This window comes from Trifolium pratense, linkage group LG5 (assembly GCF_020283565.1).
Source record: "Trifolium pratense cultivar HEN17-A07 linkage group LG5, ARS_RC_1.1, whole genome shotgun sequence".
Classification (NCBI taxonomy): Eukaryota; Viridiplantae; Streptophyta; class Magnoliopsida; order Fabales; family Fabaceae; genus Trifolium; species Trifolium pratense.
In genome coordinates, this window is record NC_060063.1 from 32,436,882 (window position 1) to 32,458,498 (window position 21,617).

The following is a 21,617-nucleotide window of genomic DNA, read 5'->3' on the forward strand; positions in this document are numbered from 1 at the left end:
ACGGGAAAGGGTTTTATATTGTATATAAAGTCTATTGTCTAGGTTGTTTTGTATAATCAATAAATACATTATTTGATTCAAAGATTTGTATAAACACTATTTTTACTAATTAATTACATTAGTATTACTTTGATAGAAGAATGTAATACTCGAACCGATATTCAATAAATTAAATGTGACTTTCCGTTGCGTATTTTGAAAAAGATTTTACTAAAGGTAGAAATATATAAATAATGGGTTTGGGTATTACATTTTTTGTCTTTGAAATAAATTCACCTTTGTAACAACCACTCTTCTTCTTTGACTGTCTTGGTTATATAATTTTTTTTACTTTTTGATAATGACAAAAGGGGGAGTAGTTACGCATTAATTGATAAGTGATAAGTTTCAAATCTGAAACCACGCTTTTATCTCGCTTTTATCTGTTAAGTTAAAAGTTGTTACTTTTAAGTTGTTTTACGTATTTCAAGGTGGAGACTAAGTTAGTTGAAACTGAAATAAATTTCATAAGTAAGGATAAGTTAAAAGTGCAATTTTAACTTAGCCTTATGAGACTTAGGGGGAGAGCTTGCAAACCTCTCACTCTGAAGAAAGATATGAAATTTACTTTATTTCAAATTATCTTAATCTTATACTAAATTAAAATGTCATGGATAAAACTTAAAGCTTAGGCCTTAAGGAGTATCAATCTTAGGGGGAGCTTGCAAACCTCACAAACCTAAGAGAAACATGATAAGTTAATTTAACAACAATTGTCAATTAATACTTATGTTTGTCATCATCAAAAAGGGGGAGATTGTTGGAACAAAATTGATTTAAAAATGTTTGCCCCTAAATCTATAAAGGTTTTGATGATAACAAAGTATTAATAAACAATTGGAAGGACTAAAAATTTATTGTAAGTGCGCAGATATAAGCATCAGATAAGCTCTGAGTGAAGCTCAGAGGATGTGAATTCAGAAGTTCACAAGCGCTCAGAAGATGTTGGACTTCAGAAGTTACAACCTTCAGATGATGAAGTCTTCAGAACTTCTCGAGTGACTAAAGCTTCATCAACCTCTGAAGATCTTTTTGAAAGCTGTAAAGATTCCCTTTGCAAGTCAACTCTTCTACCAATGAAGAAAAGGACCTTTCAAGCCTGATCAGAACAGCTAATCTCGTTTTGTCTGTCCTTACTTGAGAACGTGGGTCTTCAGACTTGTTAGCTGAATAAGGAAAGTCTACTCTGCAGTAGTCAAAGTATCTGAAACTCTTACTCAGTTTAGATACAAACAAACTGCATCAAGACAGGCTGCTTGAAGACAAAAGATTATCAACTCCAACGGTTCTTTTTGCAACGACTCTTTTCTGGTGGTATATATACTAGAAGGATCAGTTGCATAAAAATAACAATTATTAAGGATTGAACGTGCGCTGAACAAACTCTGAATTCTGTGTATACAAGCTCTGAACCTCTTATCAAGTGTTTTTGCACTTTAGTCAAATACTCTGTACTCTTTGTATTTGCTCTCGTTAGGTTCTTCTAAGAGCATCTGTATACTTTCATATACTTTACAATTACTTGAGGAAACTTAAGCTTGTGTGCTTAAGTGTGAAGTCTTAAGCTTGTGTGCTTGAGCATTGTTGTGAAGTCTTAAGCTTGTGTGCTTGAGCATTGTTGAGAAGTCTTAAGCTTGTGTGCTTGAGCATTGTTGAGAAGTCTCTTGCTTGTGTGCTTGAGCAGGTGTAATCTTGTGTGATTATAGTGAAATCCCTTGGAAGTGCAAGGGGACTGGACTACTCTCGTTTTGTGAGAGGAACCAGTATAAATTGCTTGTGTGATCTCTCTCTCTCTCTCTCTCTTAACTTGTTTTATTGTGTTATTTATCCGCTGCTATTGTAGTTAAGTTAAGAACTTGAAAAAGTTTTAAACTTGGCTAAAACACAATTCAACCCCCCCCCCTTCTTGTGTTTTCACACCTTCACCAACAATGAGTCAGTCCAAGTGATAAGAATTTTGATCCCTTAAGCACGTGGTCATAGGTTTGATTCATAATTCATGGTATAGAGAAAATTCAGTTGGGAAGAGAAAACCTAACCGCGGTGAAAACTTTGTGTCAATAACAACTTTGTGCACCATGGTTATTAGTTATCGACACGTTGATTAAATTGTTGTTGATGAAAAAAATTAAATTAACTATTATACACAATGAACAAGTTGTTGCTAATGAAAATTTTATTTAAACTATTATACATTAGCGGGCCAGACAGGTGCGTTCCACGTCTGCCTGTGTCTAACTTATGTAAAAAAAAAAAAAAAACTCTTATGTTATGAAATTAAAAATCAGAGATTAATAAAGTTTTGCAATTAAAAAATGTACCTTATTTAAATTTCTGCAAGAATTGTGATAGTTGGAAGACCTTAATAAAAAAGAACTATTGTGTTATTTGAATTTAAAATGAAGGGTAATTTGGACAATATAAAAAATCCAGCCTAAACTCACCCATCCTTTTTATATATTGTTATAGATGAAGAACAAATTGTTGCCGGTGAAAATTTTAAATAACTACACACAAGGAACAAATTGTTACAGGTGAAAAATTTAAATAACTAATAGATCAATTTTTTAATTATAAACAAAAATATTTCTTAATTAAATTGTCAATTTATTTTTTAATAAAGTAGCTTAATCATTTTTTTAATAAATAACGTAGCTGTGTATATTAAATAATTTTTGAAGTAATTTTTCTAAACAAGAATTTATAATATAGCAACAAGAATTTTCTTAAGACACATGCTAAGGATATATATAACTAAATTAATATAAGTTCATCTGAGCTTAACTCAATTAATAGAGATATTTTATTATATATGTAAAAGTCAGTTTGAATTTTAAGAGTAATATTTCTAACCACTAAACTACTTAAAGAAAATAAATATTAAAATTTGGAAACAAATAGTCACCAACCTTTACCTTTCGTTTGCTATGATGGAAAGAAAGTGGAAGGAAAGAAAATTACGCAAACCAATGAACGAATTTCGACAAAAGTATATAGTACATACAAATATTAGCATATAAGAGATTGTTTGATTTGTATTTTCAAAATATATGATTTTTATAATTTTTAATAATAAATAATTAAAAATATTAACGATCAAAGTTGTACATCGACAAATATAATGGTGATCAAACATGTCATTTATTTTATTAATATGTTAGTGGAGGATGAGCAGAAGGGGGAGTGGAGGTTAACATGTTATTATGGATATCCGGAGCGTAGTAGACGGAGACATGCATGGAATCTTTTGCGAGAGTTAGTTAATGTGTCCCTTGTACCCTGGTGTATAATTGGTGATTTTAATTATCTACTTTCACAGGAGGATAAAAAGGGCATTCACCCACATCCCAATTGGTTGTGTATGGGATTTAGACAAGCTATCGCTGACTGTAATTTAATCGATATTCCTCTTGCAGGACACCCATTTACTTGGATCAAAAGCCGAGGTACACCTCATGTTATTGAAGAGCGGTTGGATAGAGCTATGGCTAGTACGAGTTGGCTGCATCTCTTTCCTGACGTAAGACTATCTAACCTCTTGGCCTCACATTCAGATCATAGTCCAATTTTACTTCAATGCTCTCCTACTATAACAGTCCGCTTCAATGGCTCCTTTCGGTTTGAGAATAAATGGCTGAAGGAACCGGATTTGGAAGAGACGGTGATTGATGGTTGGGGTGTGAATGACAATGTTGCGATAGTTGATCGTGTTGCTCGGTGTGCTAACAAGTTACAAAGGTGGGGCAAAAGGAAAAGAGTGAAGTTTAAACAGGAGATTGCAGAATGTGTCCGTGAGATGGAGGCGTTGAGGGATAATCAGGGGGAGGTAGAGAGTAGGAGGTTTCAGGAATGCTCTAATAAGCATGCTACTTTACTGGTTCAGGAGGAAGGGTACTGGAAGCAGTGAGCCAAGATGCATTGGCCTCAAGAGGGTGACTTGAATACTCGATTTTTTCATATGTCCGCTTCAGCTCGTAGTAAGAAAAAAAAGATTACCAAACTTATGGATGACGCAGGTACTACAGTTCATACTCAAGAGGATTTTTGCGGGGTAGCTAAGAATTATTTTAATGCTCTCTTCAGAAATATAAGTGGTATTCATGAACCTGTGCTTAATCTTATCCAGCAAAGGGTGACAGAGGAGGATAATCATTTACTTATGGCACCCCTGACCAAAATTGAATTACAGCAAGCTTTATTTCAGATGCACCCGGATAAATCACCAGGTCCTGATGGTTTCAACCCAGCTTTCTACCAAAGGTTCTAGGAACATTGCGGAGATGATATTTTTGTAGCCGCATCTTCCTGGTTAGATATGGGGTATTTTCCTTCTAGCCTTAATGAAACTAATATTTGTCTCATCCCTAAATGTGATAATCCTACTTCGATGAAAGATTTGAGACCTATCTCTCTCTGTAATGTCCTCTACAAGATAGTCTCTAAAGTACTTGCTAATAGGTTGAAGCTTTGTCTGGATAAATGTGTTTCCCAGGAGCAGTCAGCTTTTGTTGAAGGTAGGTCGATCCTTGATAATGCCCTTATTGCTATTGAAGTTATACATGCTATGAAGAGAAAGACTAGAGGATATAGAGGTGAGTTAGCATTAAAAATTGATATTAGTAAGGCTTATGACAAGGTGGATTGGGGTTTCCTTCGTGGTATATTAGTCAAAATGGGGTTTGGAGAGAAGTGGATACAATGGATGATGATGTGTGTGAGTTCTGTTAACTATTCAGTGCTTATGAATTTTGACAAAGTTGGTCCTATTACTCCGGGAAGAGGTTTACGGCAGGGAGATCCATTGTCCCCTTATTTATTTATTCTTGTGGCGGAATGACTGACCGCTCTAATACACCAAGCTGTTAGTAAAGGAGACATTCATGGTGTGCGAGTTTGTTGAGGCGCCCCTGAAGTGTCTCATCTCTTGTTTGCAGATGACTGTTTCTTATTTTGCAGAGCTAATGTAGCTGAGGTGACCCAACTTTTAAGTATTCTACAAACTTATGAACGGGCCTCGGGGCAGGAAATTAACCTATCTAAGTCTGAAGTGTTCATTAGTCGCAATATGTCACAGGCGGCTCAAGCAGATTTAGCCGGTATACTTGGTGTGCGACATGTGTTGGGCACAAGTATTTATCTCGGCCTACCGTATATGGTAGGTAGAAGTAAGAAGGCAATTTTTTCCTATATTAAAGACCGTATCTGGAAGAGGATAAATTCATGGAGAGGACGAGCCTTATCGAAAGCTGGAAAAGAGATTATGATAAAGTTAGTGCTTCAAGCCATCCCAGCTTATGTTATGAGTATGTTTATCCTCCCTTCTTCTTTTAACGATGATATTGAAAAAATGATAAATTCCTTTTGGTGGGGAGGTGGTAATGGTAATAGTAAAGGTATTCATTGGTTAGCATGGGAGAGACTTGCTTGCCCCAAAGATAAAGGGGGTTTGGGTTTTCGGAATTTTGAAGCCTTTAATATGGCTATGGTAGCGAAACAAGCATGGAAAATTTTACAAAATCCAGATACATTGGTGGCTAGACTTATTAAAGCAAGGTATTTTCCACGATCTACTTTGTTGGAGGCGTCCCTGGGCTCTAATCCTAGTTTTGCATGGCGTAGTATCTGGAAAGCTAGACAGGTTCTGTTACTTGGGTGTAGGTGGAGGATTGGTGGTGGTGACAAGATACACGTAATGTCAGACCCTTGGTTACGTGGGAATGGAGAACGCTGGATTCCTTCGCCTCAACCTGAAGGAATGTATAACTTATTTGTTAGGGACCTGATGATAGATAATTATAAAGCTTGGAATGTGACTAAAATTCGCATGTTATTCCCAGTCCAGGTGGCAGAGAGGATTATTGCGACACCTCTCATTGGGTCGGTTTATGTGGATAAAATGGTTTGGGAGGAGGAACGAAATGGGTGTTACTCTGTCAAATCCGGGTACAAGCTTGCTATGAAGTGTATTTTCCGTAATGATAAATACCATGTGAAAGGTAATTGGAAAGAAATATGGAAAGCGCATGCTCCACATAAAGCGCGTCATCTTCTTTGGCGATTATGTAGGGGATGTATTCCAACGAGGCGTCGGTTATTAGAACGTCATGTTGATTGTGATGTTCATTGTCCATTATGTGAAGATGAGGTAGAAGATGATGTACACGCTTTTTTCACCTGCGCTTCTGCTCAATCCAGTTGGCAAGAAGTTGGACTGTCATCTGTCTTGGGTTCCACAGCTTGTCAGCAAGGTAGAGCGGCAGATAGAGTGTTTGCCTTGTGTCGGAATGAGGATTACGCTACTATAGGTAGAGTGGCTATGCTGTTATGGAGTATATGGCATAACCGGAATGATAAAATTTGGAACGATAATGTTAGAAGCCTAAACCAAATTGGTCGGGCTGCGTTTGATCAGTGGAATGAGTGGATTGCCTTCCATAAGTTGCGAAGTAACGATGATCATGATGTTCCGGTTGTCAGCACCATTCGGTGGGAAAAGCCTCGTATAGGATGGTTAAAGTGAAATGTAGATGCAGCATTTTTTGTCGGTGCAGGTAGGACCACGATGGGTGCTTGTTTTCGTGATAATTTTGGTGAGTTTATGGCTGGGATTACGCAGTGACAGCAACTGACTTTATCAACAGAGGAGGGTGAAGCATGGACACTATTGCAAGCTTTGAATGACTCTCAAGTGTTGGTTGAAGCTATTCGCACCAAACGGCGAGACAATTCAGAGTTTCTTTCAATCGTTAATGAAATCATTCTTGTTATGTTATCATGTGTGAACTTTGAAGTTAAGTTTATTAGGAGACAAGTGAATTCGGTTGCTCACACTTTAGCTAGGGCGGCCAATTCCTGGACTAGTTTCCATAGATTTGAGATTATTCCTTCATGTATTAAACTTTTGATAATTAATGAAATGCAGTAAGTTTATTTGATTGAAAAAAAAAACATGTCATTTATTTTTGGAGATATTACTAAATACATAGTAGTACTACTGTAGTTTAAGGTAAATAATGCAATTTTCTGCAACCAAAAAGCCTACCTACTCTGGGACCCACTCAAAGACTTGTCTCTTTCAATTCAATATTCCTATACAATTCACCTTTAGTTTTTTCATTTAAAAATAAATAAATAAATAAAACAGGTTGAAACGTATTATAACAGGTCATTTAATTGGTGCAAGATACACCAATGGTCCGTTTGGTTTGAGTAATGAAAAATGAGAGGAAAGAAAATTACGCAAATTAATGAATGGACCTAAACTAATTTTAGTCCAAATTTATTCATTAATTTGCGTAATTTTCTTTCATCTCACTTTCTTTCCTTCATACCAAACAAACCCCAAAAAATAGAATCATTCCATACTAAACGGACCCTTTTCGGGATGTCCTTTGCCAAGGTCTAGTCTAGAATAAAGCTTGTTTCAAATCAAGTTATACAAAACTAAAAATAAATAAACATCACCAAACGTTTGGAAAATAAATAAATAAATAAATAACAACAGACTTTTAAATGGCTAATGTTTCATTCATATTTTGTTTTTATACAAATGTTTCATTCAATTTAAAGAAGACAATATGAGATTGTGTAGTATTGAAAGACAACTTGTTTGTTGTACACAGCACAACATAAATTTAAGCGAAAACAGTGGAAATAAACTTTTAATAATGCTAGACATTTTCAATCATGATAATTTTTTTTTCCTCCATGTACAGTAATTTTTCTCCTTGTACAGTAATTTTTTCTCCTTGGAGAAATACTTTTTCTCCAAAAGTATTTCCTCTAGCATTTCTACAAGATGATGTTTCAGATCCTTTTGGATAAATGAGCTTTATATCTTGCAATTTGAAAGCGCAACATGGGTTGCTTTGGCTGCAATCAAATTTGATAGCTGATCTTAACTGTTGATCAGAACAGGTGGAAGGCCAGCTGGAAGTCCGTTGAGCAGGTGGTAGGCAGCAGGTCCGAGCAGATGGTCCACGGAGGGGGGGGGGGGTTGTACCTGCAGGTGCTCCGATGCCTAAGTCAGTAAAGGAAGAGAGCAAAAGAGATACTAGAGAGAAGTTAGAGAGAGAGAGTAATTGCAATAATGAATAGTGTCTACCTTGCTCTCCCATGAGGGAGAGTATTTATAGCCCCCAGCTCTGGGCCAAAGGTGCTCTTAGTGGGCTGAACTAGCCAAGGCCCATTAAGAGGGACTGCCAAGATATTACCCTTAGATAATGGGTAGAGTAGTAATTTTACCCTATCTTGGTGGAGAGGTTGTGCCATGCTGACATGGAGGTGGTTGGGCAAGCCATGTGGACTTTGTGAGGGTCTAGGTGGACTAGCATTAATCTAGTCCAGAACAGGAGCCCCCCAAGTCGTTGCTCCTAGGCATAGGAGTGATGACTTTAGATGTCTGCCCAAGTGCAGAAGGAAATCTCCTTGCAACCTCTCTTGAACAAAAGTGGACGAGGAAGTTGCTCGTCAAAGCCTTGCTCGTAGCAAGCATCTGCAATGTTTTGCTCGAATCGATTTTTCGAGGATGTTTAATATCTTGCTCGTAATTATGGTTACGAGGAAGTATGTGTTGCTCGTATCTCCTGCGAGGAGATATTGCACAAGATGGAATAGTTGCTCGTTGCTATAGCGAAGAGATAACAACGAGAAGTATTGTTGCTCGCAACGATGACGAGGAGATGATTTTCAAGAAAGAATTGTTACTTGTTGATATGTTGCTCGTTGCTCTGGCGAAGAGATAGCAGCGAGGAAGTTTTATCGCTCGTTGCTATGACGAAGAGGCTAGCAACGAGGAGGCTTTATTGCTCGTTACTATGACGAGGAGGTTAGTAACGAGGAGGACTGTTTGTTGGGAATGTGAAAGGGCGCATTTACTGCTTTGATTTTTACGAGGGAGTGTAAGGACCATTGGATCAAAGCGTCTCTTCACTTTCCTGGCTTGATCTATATAATAGAGGAGAGTGAATTTCATTTTCACTTTTCACTCTCTCTCTTCAATTATGATTCTGGATATTCTCTCTGAAGTTTCAACTTGCTTGTCAGATCGTTCTTCAGATTTTCTTCATATTCAAGGTAATTCTTCCAAATTTTGTTACTTAGATCCATTTTTTGTTGTTCCTGCCCAGTTTTGGGCGTTTTTTTTTTTTTTTTTATATGAATTTATGAACATTAGGATGAATGTGCCGGGCACCGTATGAATTTAGTGCCGGGGAGCTTTCCTCCCTTTTGAAACTCTAAGTTAGATAACTAGTGACGGGGAGCTTCCCTCCCCGTTTCGAACTTTGATGGTTTGTTAGGTGATGGGGAGCTTCTCTCCCCGTTTCAAACTTTGGATAGTTTATTAAGTGACGGGGAGCCTATCTCCCCGTTTCAAACTTTAGATAGTTTGAATATGCCGGGGAGCTTTCCTCCCCTTTTTAACTTAGAGAATTTTGCTGAAAATTTGTTGTTTAAATTTCATGCCGGGGAGCTTTCCTCCCCGTCTTTGTCTTAGAGAATTTGCACGAAATTTGCTGTTAAAACTTTAGTGCCGGGGAGCTTACCTCCCCGTTTTGCCTGCCTTACCCTCCTCGGTTTGATTTTGATTGCCATTTGAAAAGGGCTTTGGTCGGGGACAGCGTCCTCGTCCTATCTTGCGCCCTTTCACTTGAATTGCGGTGAAAGGGTGGATTTGATCATCGAATTCACTTTGTTTTTACTGCATTTCAGGTTTTAAAATGTCAGAATCCGAGGAGGTTGTGGAAGTGCAGGGTGCGGAGAAATATACGCTGGTCGACTGTATAACTGATCCTGCACTGGATTGGGTTGCTCCTGAGCCCCGGGGAATAGCTTCGGTGCTTACTCCCGAGGATCCTAAATTGCATACCACTGTCGAGCAGAGGAGAGCAAACGAGCCCAAACACTGGTCGACCCGTCTACCCGGGGAGGATGAACGGGTGTGCTCGTCTTTTGACGGGCACGATTTTGCTATGTACGAGTTCGTCTTTAAAGAGATGGGGCTTAGACTGCCGTTCAGCCCTTTCGCGGCGAGTGTTCTCAAAGCCTTGCAAGTGGCTCTGTCACAGCTGCATCCTAACTCCTGGTCGTTTATAATGGCGTTCGAGCATCTCTGCGTGTATAAAGATGTTCGTCCCAGCGTTCCCCTCTTTTTTAGGATCTTCAAAATTCAACGCAAGCCGACGAAGGAAGTAGGACGAGCACCTCGTCAAAACTGGGTTTCGTTGAAGCATCACGAGGATGTCAAACTTTTTAAGATGTTCGTGGACTCCATTAAGGATTTTAAGGGGAGGTATTATATCATCCGGCCAGAGTCTCCTTCTGCCCGGGAGAGTTTATTGGAACTTGAGGAAGATACAGACGAGCAAGGTGTTGCTCGTAAGGATGCCAGCGGGCAAGTCAGACTTCGAGCAGTTCCTAAGTTCCCGTTGAGCTGGTCGTACACCCACTTCCAGAAGGAGCCTAAGGAGTATACAACCGGGGACGCAGATTTGTCTCCCGAGGACAGGGCTGCCTTCGAGAGTTTGAAGGCCATTGTGGCCGGTTTTACTCCAGGGGTCTGGACGACTCGTAAGGAAGTTATAATAAGGGACGAACACGGGAAGCCGAGGGCCTCTCCTCGATATATTAATACTAGGACCCTCCTCAAGTGCAAAAATGCCGGGGAGGTTAAATTGTGTTTGGGTATTGTTTCCTTTCTTTTTAACTTAGAAAAATTTCTGTTATTGTTGTATGTATTCCTTGTCCCTTATTAACTTGCTCGTCGTTTGTTTGCAGACGAAATGGAAACCATTGCTGAGCGAATGTTGAAGGCCAAGCAGGATGAGAAGGCGAGCAGATCTGGCTGAGGAAAGAAGAAGATTGTTGGGAGCCCTTCCGTGCAAGTGAGGCCGGGGACCCCTTCCGTGCAGATTGTTGGGAGCTCGATGGGTGGTTCGGGCACTCCTACCTCAGCTGCCCGGCCTCCTCCAGTGAAGAGGATGAGAGAAGAAGATCCCCCGGTTGAGGAGACGGGCATGGGAGGATGCAGCAAGTTTCCAGTTCCCCGGTGCTATACGGTGGAAAAAAATTTTGAAAAATATCCTCCTGAAGTCTTTGATGCCGAGCGGTCAGCAATTCTTGACCAGGAGCCAGAGGTCCGTAAGCAGCAGCATGCTCGTGACATGGCTGCTGTGGTGCGAATGATCTCGAGCTCCCTTGTCCTTGGTGACGAGCGGGAATCTTTACTCGAGCAGCTGAACAATGCCCAGGCCAGGCACGAGCGGGCTAAAAGTCGGATCAACCAGCTCAAGATTGATGTGGATGACCTCAAGGAGAAGCAGAAACGCTGGGGTGACCAGGTGGAGGAGCACCGTAAAAGGAGAGAGGAGTTGGATGCTGCTCGGGCTGAGATTGAAAGGCTTACTGCTGCTATGGCGCCGGGCGAGAACGAGCACAAGGCTGTCGAGGGCTTGACTACCCGAGCAGACTTGGTCAAGGTGATTGCTCAGTTGTCCCATGACTTTGTAGAGGGCACTGAGTACGCCTTTGAGAATGCCGTGCAGCAGATTAAGTGCCTTAATCCTGATGTGGAATTGGTGACCCGGGGAATGCATATGAACGGGGAAGTCAAAGATGGCCAGATTGTTATCCCTGCTGGCCTAGACGTCTCTGATGACGAGGAGGATGATGCTGAAGTGGTGCACGAGGAGGATCATGAAGACGAGCAGGAAGATAGGTGCGAGGAGTAGTTGTCCCTGGTTTTTCTATTTGTAATTTGTTTTGTCTTTTTGAATTTTGGGGCCTTTGAGCCATGGTTTGTAATATTGGAACAAGTGGGCTTTTGTCCCCGTCTTTTATTTTTATGACAATTCCGGGCAGGTGCCCGTTTATTTATCTATGCTTGTTTATAACTGCTCGTCTATACCTGCTCGCATGTATGTTTCCTCGTCTTTTAACTTAGAAAATTTTACGAAATTTCGTTGTTTTAAAATTTCAACCGGGGAGCCTCCCCGTCTAATAACTTAGAAGATTTTGAGGAAATTTCGTTGTTTAAAATTTCAACCGGGGAGGTCTGGTCCCTACTTTTAACTTAGCAAAATTTTATGCTAATTTTTTGCTCAGAATCTGAGCCGGGGAGCTTGTCCCCATTTTAAACTTAACGAAATTTGCTGTTTAAACTTCGTGACGGGGAATTTCTCTCCCCATTATTGAGGTGCTCGTCTGGGTATGCTGGTATGCTCATTCGAGCAAGTTGGTGTGCTAAGTTTTGCCTGTTTATTTTTATGCCTGTTTTGTATACTTATCATATTTTTGCATGTATGAATGCTGCGCTCGTTGTTATTTTGCCGGGGAGGTTTCCCCTGCTTGATACTGAGCATGTTTTATTGAGGGTAGTTTCCTCTGTTTTGACTTAAACAGTTTAGGGAACTGTATAAGCACTTAGAGTTGTTTCTAAGTTACGCGAATACGAGCACGCTAGTGTACCTTTCTTCGCAACCTGAACCTCCCATCGCGAGCTGGGTGCTAGGTCGTGGCACGGGGACGATGGGCTCGTTTCGAGAGTTATCCTCGTCTAGCAGGAGTTCCATTTCCCTTATGGTGAATTAGTTCCCCTGCTATGGTTTTAGATGAGCACGTGTGCCATGGTGCCCTCCGTTGTTTAAGGTGTTCGACTCGTTGTGTTCTGAAGTGCGAGCAGCCTTTTTTGGTGTGGCAATAACTTAGCTGTAATATTGTTTCAATTTCTGGGCATTCCAAGGTCGAGGAAGTTTCTTTCCTCGAAGGTCCTCGAGATAGTATGCACCATTTTCTGTTTTGTCAATGACGCAGTATGGTCCTTCCCAATTGGGTGCAAGTTTGCCATCCTGGGAGTCTGCATTGCGTCTTAGGACGAGGCTGCCCACCTCGAATTCTCTTTTGATGACTTTGGTGTCATGACGGGCAGCTATTTTCTGCTTCAGGGTGGCCTCTTTTAAGGAAGCTCCCGTTCGAATTTCTTCGACGAGGTCAAGCTCCTCTCGAAGTGCTTCGTCATTTTTCTCCTCGTCTAGAGGTTGCTCAGTCCGACGAGATGGTTCCCCAATCTCTACGGGGATAACTGCCTCCGTTCCATATACCATTCGGAAGGGGGTCTCTCCGGTTGTGGAGTGTGGGGTTGTTCGATAGGCCCAGAGTACATTGTCAAGCTCTTCGACCCATTTCTTTTTGTTTTAGTCGAGTCTTCTTCGTAACCCTCTCAGGATTACTCTGTTGGCTGCTTCAGCTTGCCCGTTGGTTTGGGGGTGCTCGACCGATGTGAAGTGCTGCTTGGTGCCCAGGGCAACAAGGAATGCTTGAAAATCTTTGTCTGTAAACTGTGTTCCGTTGTCTGTGACTACCACTTGTGGTATTCCGAATCTAGCTAGCACATTTCTTTTGAAGAAGCGCAGGATTCTGAGTGATGTGATGTCGGAGAGGGGTTCGGCTTCCACCCACTTTGTGAAGTAGTCTACTGCTACTATTAGGTAGCGATTTTGATAAAGTCCTTTGGTAAAAGGACCAAGTAAGTCAATGCCCCACCAGGCGAAGGGCCAGGGGGAAGACAAAGATTTTAGTTCTCGAGGGGGAGCTAAGTGCATATCCCCATGCCTTTGGCATTTGTCACATTTTTTTTACGTGGTCTTTGGCGTCCTGTTGCATAGTAGGCCAATAGTACCCCGCTCGTAAAGCTTTCCTGGCAAGTGACCTTCCTCCTAGGTGTTGGGCGTTAATACCCTCGTGGACTTCGCGCAGGATGTAATCTGCTGTGTCCTCGTCCACACATTTTAGGAGAGGAATGGAAAATCCTCTCCTGTATAATTTTCCATCAAGGATGACATAGGAGCAGGCTCTTCGTCTGACTATAGCTGCTTGTTTCTGGTCGTCAGGGAGAGTTCCGTGCTCGAGGAAGTTGTATACTGGAGTCATCCAACAGTCTTTGTCGCCAATGACGTTTACGTCCACAACCTTGCTTGGTTTTTCTATGCTTGGACGAGGGAGTATCTCTTGGATGACAGATTTGTTTCCGCCTTTCCTTTTTGTGCTTGCCAGCTTGGACAGGATATCTGCCCTTTTGTTATGCTCGCGGGGAACATGTAATATTTCAACAGAGTTGAACTTGGTGATCTTTTCCTTTACTAGCACTAGATATTCAGAGAGGTTATCATTCTTGGTCTGGTATTCTCCTAGCACCTGTGAGGCGACCAGTTGTGAATCTGTGTAGATTTTTATCTCCTTGGCTTGTACGTCCTCGGCCAAACGTAGTCCAGCAAGGAATGCTTCATATTCTGCTTGGTTGTTTGAAGTTGGGAAGGATAGTGCTAGGGACACCTCGATTAGTAAGCCATTCTCATTTTCAAGAATGATGCCTGCACCTGCTCCTGTGGCGCTTGATGCTCCGTCCACAAAGATTGTCCATTTATCTGCTCCGTCCACTGTAGGGGAGGAGCTCGTCATCTCTGCGACGAAGTCAGCTAGGACTTGGGCTTTTAGAGCTTTTCTGCTCTCGTAACGAATGTCGAATTCTGAGAGTTCGAGGGACCATTTGAGCATCCTGCCCGCCATATCTGGTCGGCCAAGCAAAGATTTGATTGGTTGGTCTGTTCGGACCACAATTGTATGAGCCAAGAAATAATGTCTTAGTCTCCTCGCAGCATAAACTAGTGCAAGGGCTATTTTTTCAATTTGTTGGTATCTTAGTTCAGGACCTTGCAAGGCTTTGCTCGTAAAGTATACTGGTTTCTGCCCTTCGTTTGTCTCACGAATAAGAGCTGCACTTACAGCCTCTGAGGCGACGGAAAGGTACAGGTATAATACCTCCTCGTCATTTGGTCGTGAGAGGACAGGTGGCTCTGATAAGGCCTTTTTCAAATGTTGGAGAGCTTGCTCGCACTCATCTGTCCATTCGAAGACTGCTTCTTTCTTTAGTAATTTGAAAAAGGGAAGTGCATGTTGTGCTGATTTGGATACAAATCTGGAAAGCGATGTCAGCATTCCATTAAGAGTTTGTATGGACTTCTTATCGCTCGGAGTGGGGAGCTCGGCAAAAGCTCTGCACTTGTCAGGGTTAGCTTCAATTCCTCGCTCGGTTAGGTAAAACCCCAGGAATTTTCCTGCTCGGACCCCGAAGGTGCACTTCTCTGGATTAAATCTCATGTTGTATTTCCTGGCCTGCTCGAACACCTTTCGAAGGTGCACGACATGGTCGAGTTCCTCGGGGGATTTTACGATCATGTCGTCCATGTATACCTCGAGCATGTCTCCTATTTGTCCTCGGAAGACTTTGTTCATCATTCGCTGGTATGTGGCTCCTGCATTTTTGAGACCGAAGGGCATTACGTTGTAGTAATAGTTGCCCGACTCAGTCATGAAAGCTGTTTTTTCTCTATCTGCCACTGCCATTGGAATTTGGTTATAACCTGAATAAGCATCCATAAAAGACAATAATTTAAAGCCAGAAGAATTATCAACAAGTCTATCAATGCAAGGTAAGGGATAAGAGTCTTTAGGGCAAGCCCTGTTAAGATCGGTATAGTCACAACACATCCTCCACTTCCCATTAGATTTTTTGACGAGTACAACGTTGGACAGCCAGGTTGTATACCTGGCCTCCGAAATGAAATTTGCCTCTAAGAGGTCTTTTACACATTTTTCTGCAGCCTCCGATTTCTCAGGAGACTGCCTACGCCTACGTTGTACAATGGGAAGTGCAGTAAGATCAATAGTCAGCTGGTGACATGCTACGTTGGGGTCCAAGCCGGGCATTTCGGAAGCGTGTCAGGCGAACAGATCAGCATTTTCCTTCAAGCAGGCTTCAAGCTGCTTCCTAGCAAGTTCGGGGAGCCCAGTCCCAATCTTTACTGCCCTGCCCGGGTCTTCTCCGAAGGGCATCAGCTCGAACTCCCCGTCTGGAACTGGACGACGGTGCTCTTGGCTTGCCTCGTCGTCTTCCTTCTTCTCTTTGCGGAGCTTCTTCTCATCCTTGTTTTCTTGTTTGGAAAAGCGGCTGTCGAGGTCGATGGAGCTGATTTCTGGCAAGGGCAGGGAAGTTGTTGCCTTGGACTTCTTGGACTCGGGGAGCTGCCCGATATATTCATTTCCTTTGGAGGAGGCATTGAAGACTCTCCTTGCAGCTTCAATGTCTCCATGCAGTGTCGCAACTTGGCCTTTATGAGTATAATACTTCATCTTGAGGTGGGCAGTTGAAGGGACAGCCATTAAGTCAGCAATAGCTGTCCGGCCCAGGATGCACTGGTAGAGAGAAGGGCAGTCTACTACCAGGAATTTCACTTTGATGGTTTTTGAAGTTTCTTCAGAGCCAACGGTGACTAGCAGGTCTACATAGCCCCATGGCTTAGTTGTTGCTCCATTAAATCCGGAGAGATCAGATCCAAAGTAAGGAGTGAGGTAGGTCTCATCTAGTTGCAGAGTCTTGAAAAGTTGGGAATACATGATATCACAGGAGCTTCCTTGGTCGACCAGTACCCTGCGGACGTCCATATTTGCCATGTCCACTCTGATGAGCAGGGGTATCTGGGAGTTTGCAGTTCCACCGGGCAGCTCTTCCATATAGAAGGCTAAGGGCTTTGATTGCCCTTTCGGTTTATCCAAAGTTGCATTCAGGTTGGAGGAGCCATCTATCAATTCTTCAAATTTTCTCTTGATGGATCCCACAGTTTGTTTGTCAAAACCTCCACCAGAGATAACCATAGCTTGGGCAAGTGCGTCCCATTTGTTCAGTGTGGGAGCAACATAGGTGTCGTCCAAGTAGTCAGGGACAAAGAAGTCTTCAGGTCTGGAGATGGCAAGAGCAACTGGCTTGTGCCCGGATGTTTCTGGTGCAGCTTCTTCAGTGTTGCTGGTCTCAGCAGCTTCTGCCCGGGGAGCATTGCCCCTCTTCACGTATTGTTTGATTTGCCCATTTCTAATCAAAATTTCAATGGCGTCTTTCAATTGGATGCAGTCGTCAGTCAGATGGCCGTAGCCTTTGTGGTACTTGCAGTATTTGCTCTTGTCTTGGCCAGGCTTTGTGGGTTGTTGTCTTGGAAATTTAATTCCTGCTTTAGTGAACTCAGCTGAGTTGCACTCTTTCCAAATTTCGTCCCGAGTTTTACTAAGGGGAGTATAGTTGCTGAATGTGCTGGGAGGTCCACGGGGTTCTCTAGGCCTTTCGCCTCTTCGTCTTCCTCCTCCCCGGCTGGACTGTTCAGCATTTGAACGAGGAGCAGGCTGGTTGTTTCCTGCTCGCCCATAACGGGCAGCATCTGCAGCTTGTTGCTCCTCATATTGGATGTAGGCTTGAGATTTAAGGAGGAGGTCGCTAAAGGTGCGCGGTTTTTCAATTCCAACGGCTCTTGCAAAGTCACTGTTTGGCCTAAGGCCCCTTTGGAGCAGGTACTTCTTCATGTCATCGGTTGTTTCTACCTGGACGGCTTCTCTGTTGAACCTCTCTATGAAACTGCGGAGAGATTCATTATCAGCTTGGAAGATGGCCTCCAGAACTGCCTCGGTTTTTGGTTGCTTGCGGGAAGCAGTGAAGTGCCTGCAGAATTGGTCGGTCAGATCCATCCATGAGATTACGGAGCGAGGAGCTAGGCTGTGGTACCAGGCCATAGCTCCCTTTCTCAGAGTAGTTGGGAAGATTCTGCATCTAATTGCTCCGCTGACCCTTAAGAAGTTCAGGGTAGCATTGATTGATGCGATGTGTTCATCTGGGTCAGTAAGTCCATCATAAGCTGGGAGAGCAGGTGGTCGTTCAAATCCCTTTGGAACGGGTGCTTGAAGGATGTCGTGAGATAAAGGGCAGCGGGGATCCTCCTCGTCGCTCTCTTGTGAGTTTAGGGGAGGTGAGCCCTCACGATTAGGAGTTGGGCTCCTGGAGAATTGGTCAGTGTGATGGCTTCGGCTTACTGGCTGCCCTTGTTTGGTCATCAAGCTGAGTCCCTGGGGAGAATGACGACGAGGAGGTGTTCGGTCCACAATTTTTCCTTTTTTCACATTTGGAGAAGATATACCCTCGCGGGGAGGGGAGACATGGTCTCTTTTCTTGCCAGGTTGCTCAATCCTCTCGAGGGCAGGTCGTCGTTATCTGACAGTTTCTTGACGAGGAGGGGATTGAGAAGTAGGAGTTCTCCTCGGGGGAGAGTTGTTCCTTGAGAGTCGCTGATTCCTTTCCAAGCGATCGAGTCTCAGATTCTGCTCGTCCATTCGGCGATTCTGGCCTTGGAGAGCTTCGGTGGTTTGTTTCAGGGCAGCTATGAGTGTTGCTAGATCAGCATTGGTAACTGAAGCAGCGGACAAGTCGGTCTCTGCTGATTTGCCCTGCTCGGACTGAGGGCGTTTGCCTGCCTGCTTCTCAGTCAAGACGACCAAGTCGCCATCCTCAGAAGTCCAGGAAGTGGCCTGCCCGTCTCTAGGGTCTGACTCGGGGAGGGCCTGGAGGTCAGTGATGAGAGCAGGAGACAGACGGGGAGAAGATGGAGGAGCAGCGTCCTCAACGTCATTGTTGAAATGAGATGAACTGGCCATGACGAAGAAGTGATTGATTGGTTTTGTTCTTTAGTTTTCTTGTTCGAAATAAAGAAGGGGAGAACTCAGATCCCCATAGTCGGCGCCACTGATCTTAACTGTTGATCAGAATAGGTGGAAGGCCAGCTGGAAGTCCGTTGAGCAGGTGGTAGGCAGCAGGTCCGAGCAGATGGTCCACGGAGGGGGGGGGTTGTACCTGCAGGTGCTCCGATGCCTAAGTCAGTAAAGGAAGAGAGCAAAAGAGATACTAGAGAGAAGTTAGAGAGAGAGAGTAATTGCAATAATGAATAGTGTCTACCTTGCTCTCCCATGAGGGAGAGTATTTATAGCCCCCAGCTCTGGGCCAAAGGTCCTCTTAGTGGGCTGAACTAGCCAAGGCCCATTAAGAGGGACTGCCAAGATATTAACCCTTAGATAGTGGGTAGAGTAGTAATTTTACCCTATCTTGGTGGAGAGGTTGTGCCATGCTGACATGGAGGTGGTTGGGCAAGCCATGTGGACTTTGTGAGGGTCTAGGTGGACTAGCATTAATCTAGTCCAGAACAATAGCTATTGGACTTGCTGAAGTTCCTTTTATGTGTTCATATGATACACCGCTTATCTTCAGAACTCTGTTTTCAAATATTATATTTTATACACAATAAATAAAACAGAGGTACAATAAATATTATATTTTATACTTCAAATATTCTTGCAAGAAGGTACCCATAACGGGACCTGGATTCCCTATAGTAAACTTTTAACACAGATTCCTGCTGTAATAAATCCGGACCGTTCATTTATGATCGGACGATACATATTTCATACACAGTTTCATACATCAAAATAATCTGAACCGTCAATTTCAGATCGAACGGTGCAGATTTGTTACAGCAGGGTGCTGTTACAACATCAAATCCGTGTCCCTGATAACGTGCACACATACAAAAAATGGAACAAAGTTGGACACATAGGTAAATTCTCTCCTTTCAAATTTTCCTTTTTTAAAGGTTTTATTGTATTTTTAATGTTCCAAATTTTATAATTGTGCAATTTTGATCCCTCAAATTCAAAATGTGTAATTTTGGCATATTATACATATAAGAAGAAAATTGATACAAAAGTACAACGTGTATCAGAACTGAAGTACTCAAATATGAAATCACATAAGCAAAAGAAAAAAAAAAAAGAAGAGAAAGACAACAAATAAACAAACAAGGAGAAGGAAAGAAAACCAGTGAAGCCAATAAGGAACCAACCGAACAACAACTAAACCAACCTATTCAGATTTATCAAGTGTGAGTTAAGTCTCACATTGGTTGGAAGAGTCGAGATTGAACACTTTATAAGTAAGAGGACCAATAAACCTAATGTTTTATGATTTTGGGTGAAAATGTGGTGTTATAGTCATTTGTGTGGTTGCTCTTAATTATAAACAAAAATTGATCATAGATATATTTGGTTCAAAATTTGGAGCTAATACATCAATTATCTTTAAGACAAATAAATCTTATGTCAATGAAACATATTTCAGTCTATATAAAACTGTAGGCATAAGATAATTTGATTTCTAAAATTAACAACATTTAAAAATGGTTATTGAATTAAAATTTGTCAATGAGTCAGTTTAGTTTCTAAAATTGTAACACCTGGTGAGGACATTCCCTTTTGGAGCAGTATCTTTGATCAATAATGATGGGATTATAAACATTTTGCATGATGAGGTTCCTAAACTCAATGTCTCTTGCATATCCATGGTGGCCATTCGTTCAATTTACAGCTCTATTAACTATAGCCTAAATAAAACAATATCTGGTATACCACAGTATATCATTATAGCCATCATCACAAATAACAAATGCGCAAAACCGAAAATTGTAAAGGATTGTACACTTCAGGTAGGTGTTTACAATTTTTGCATCAACTTGCTTAAGGTTTTGAAGGTGAAACGTGTAAAATATTATGGCAGCCTAATTAACAAATACTTGCCAAACTCCTAGGCTAAGTAATAAAATTTTACATACCTACCGGATAGCCAAGAGAGGGATAATCTAATAAAAAAAATCCTTCACAGACCTGCAGACAACGGATGCAAAATCATAAAAGGATGATAGCGAGAACAAGCACACAATCATAAAATCAGTGATAGCCAGCTATTTTATAGTACAGGTTAAGTCCAAATAATTTTAACAAAAACTACTGCTCTTCAATTCTAGAAGGAACCATATCATCATCACAATGTATCCTTGTAGCAAACCTACTTGCCTCCATATCTTTACATTTGCTCACATACAGTCGCAATTCTAAGTTTCATATTGATATGCAGGTCTACTCAAATTAATCAACAATACTAGTTATGTCACCAGACACCACGATCAGGGAAGATAAAAATAAGTTTATGGCTTATAAAGAGCATAGCAGTATAGTCAGTTCTTGAACCAGAAGTCAAAAATGATAATCTTAAATAGAAAATATATAAACTAGTTAGTTTGTTCAAAGTTTAGGAATAGAAGTTAAAGCAAAAGAAGCTAGTTTACCTCTCAGATTGATATTGACAGCTCATTAGAAGTTATAAAGGAGGAAGACTTCCAACTCGGACAGAATAGATGGCCAAACTACTTTATGAATACAAAAGCTGATGAAGACGACAATATGTTTAAACAATACAAATGTAAATATCATGTACAGAGATTCAAACATTTGTGTTTCTCACAAACACATCGCACTTTTATTGAACACATGTAGAAACAATGTACTCCCTCCATTCCTTTTTACTTGTCATTTTAAGATTATTTGCACAAATCAATGAAATCAATAAATTTTGTTACTTTAGAAAAAATTATTTTCCTTTTCCTATAACACCCTTGATTATTTATTATCTACTTCCACATATTTCTCTATCTGCAATAAATATCCAAGGGTATTATTGAGAAAACAACAATTAATGCTTCATTAAAATTTGAAAATGACAAGTACATAGGAACAAATATTATCTATAAAAGCGACAAGTAAAACGGGAGTATTTCAAAGCACGCCATCCATTTTATCAAAAACAAATTTCCATCCATAAATGC

General features: G+C 41.5%; 1 protein-coding gene across 1 annotated transcript; it reads left to right on the forward strand.

The window, feature by feature from the left end:
* The first annotated feature begins 3,193 nt into the window (after positions 1-3,193).
* LOC123886463 lies at positions 3,194-3,946 on the forward strand. The gene has a single exon (XM_045935778.1). It carries the CDS (start codon positions 3,194-3,196, stop codon positions 3,944-3,946), a length of 753 nt encoding a protein of 250 aa, XP_045791734.1.
* The last annotated feature ends 17,671 nt before the right edge of the window (positions 3,947-21,617 follow it).

What these genes read in the sequence shown, in the direction of transcription:
- LOC123886463 (XM_045935778.1), top strand. Translation starts at nt 3,194, where the DNA reads ATGTTAGTGGAGGATGAGCAGAAGGGGGAGTGGAGGTTAACATGTTAT.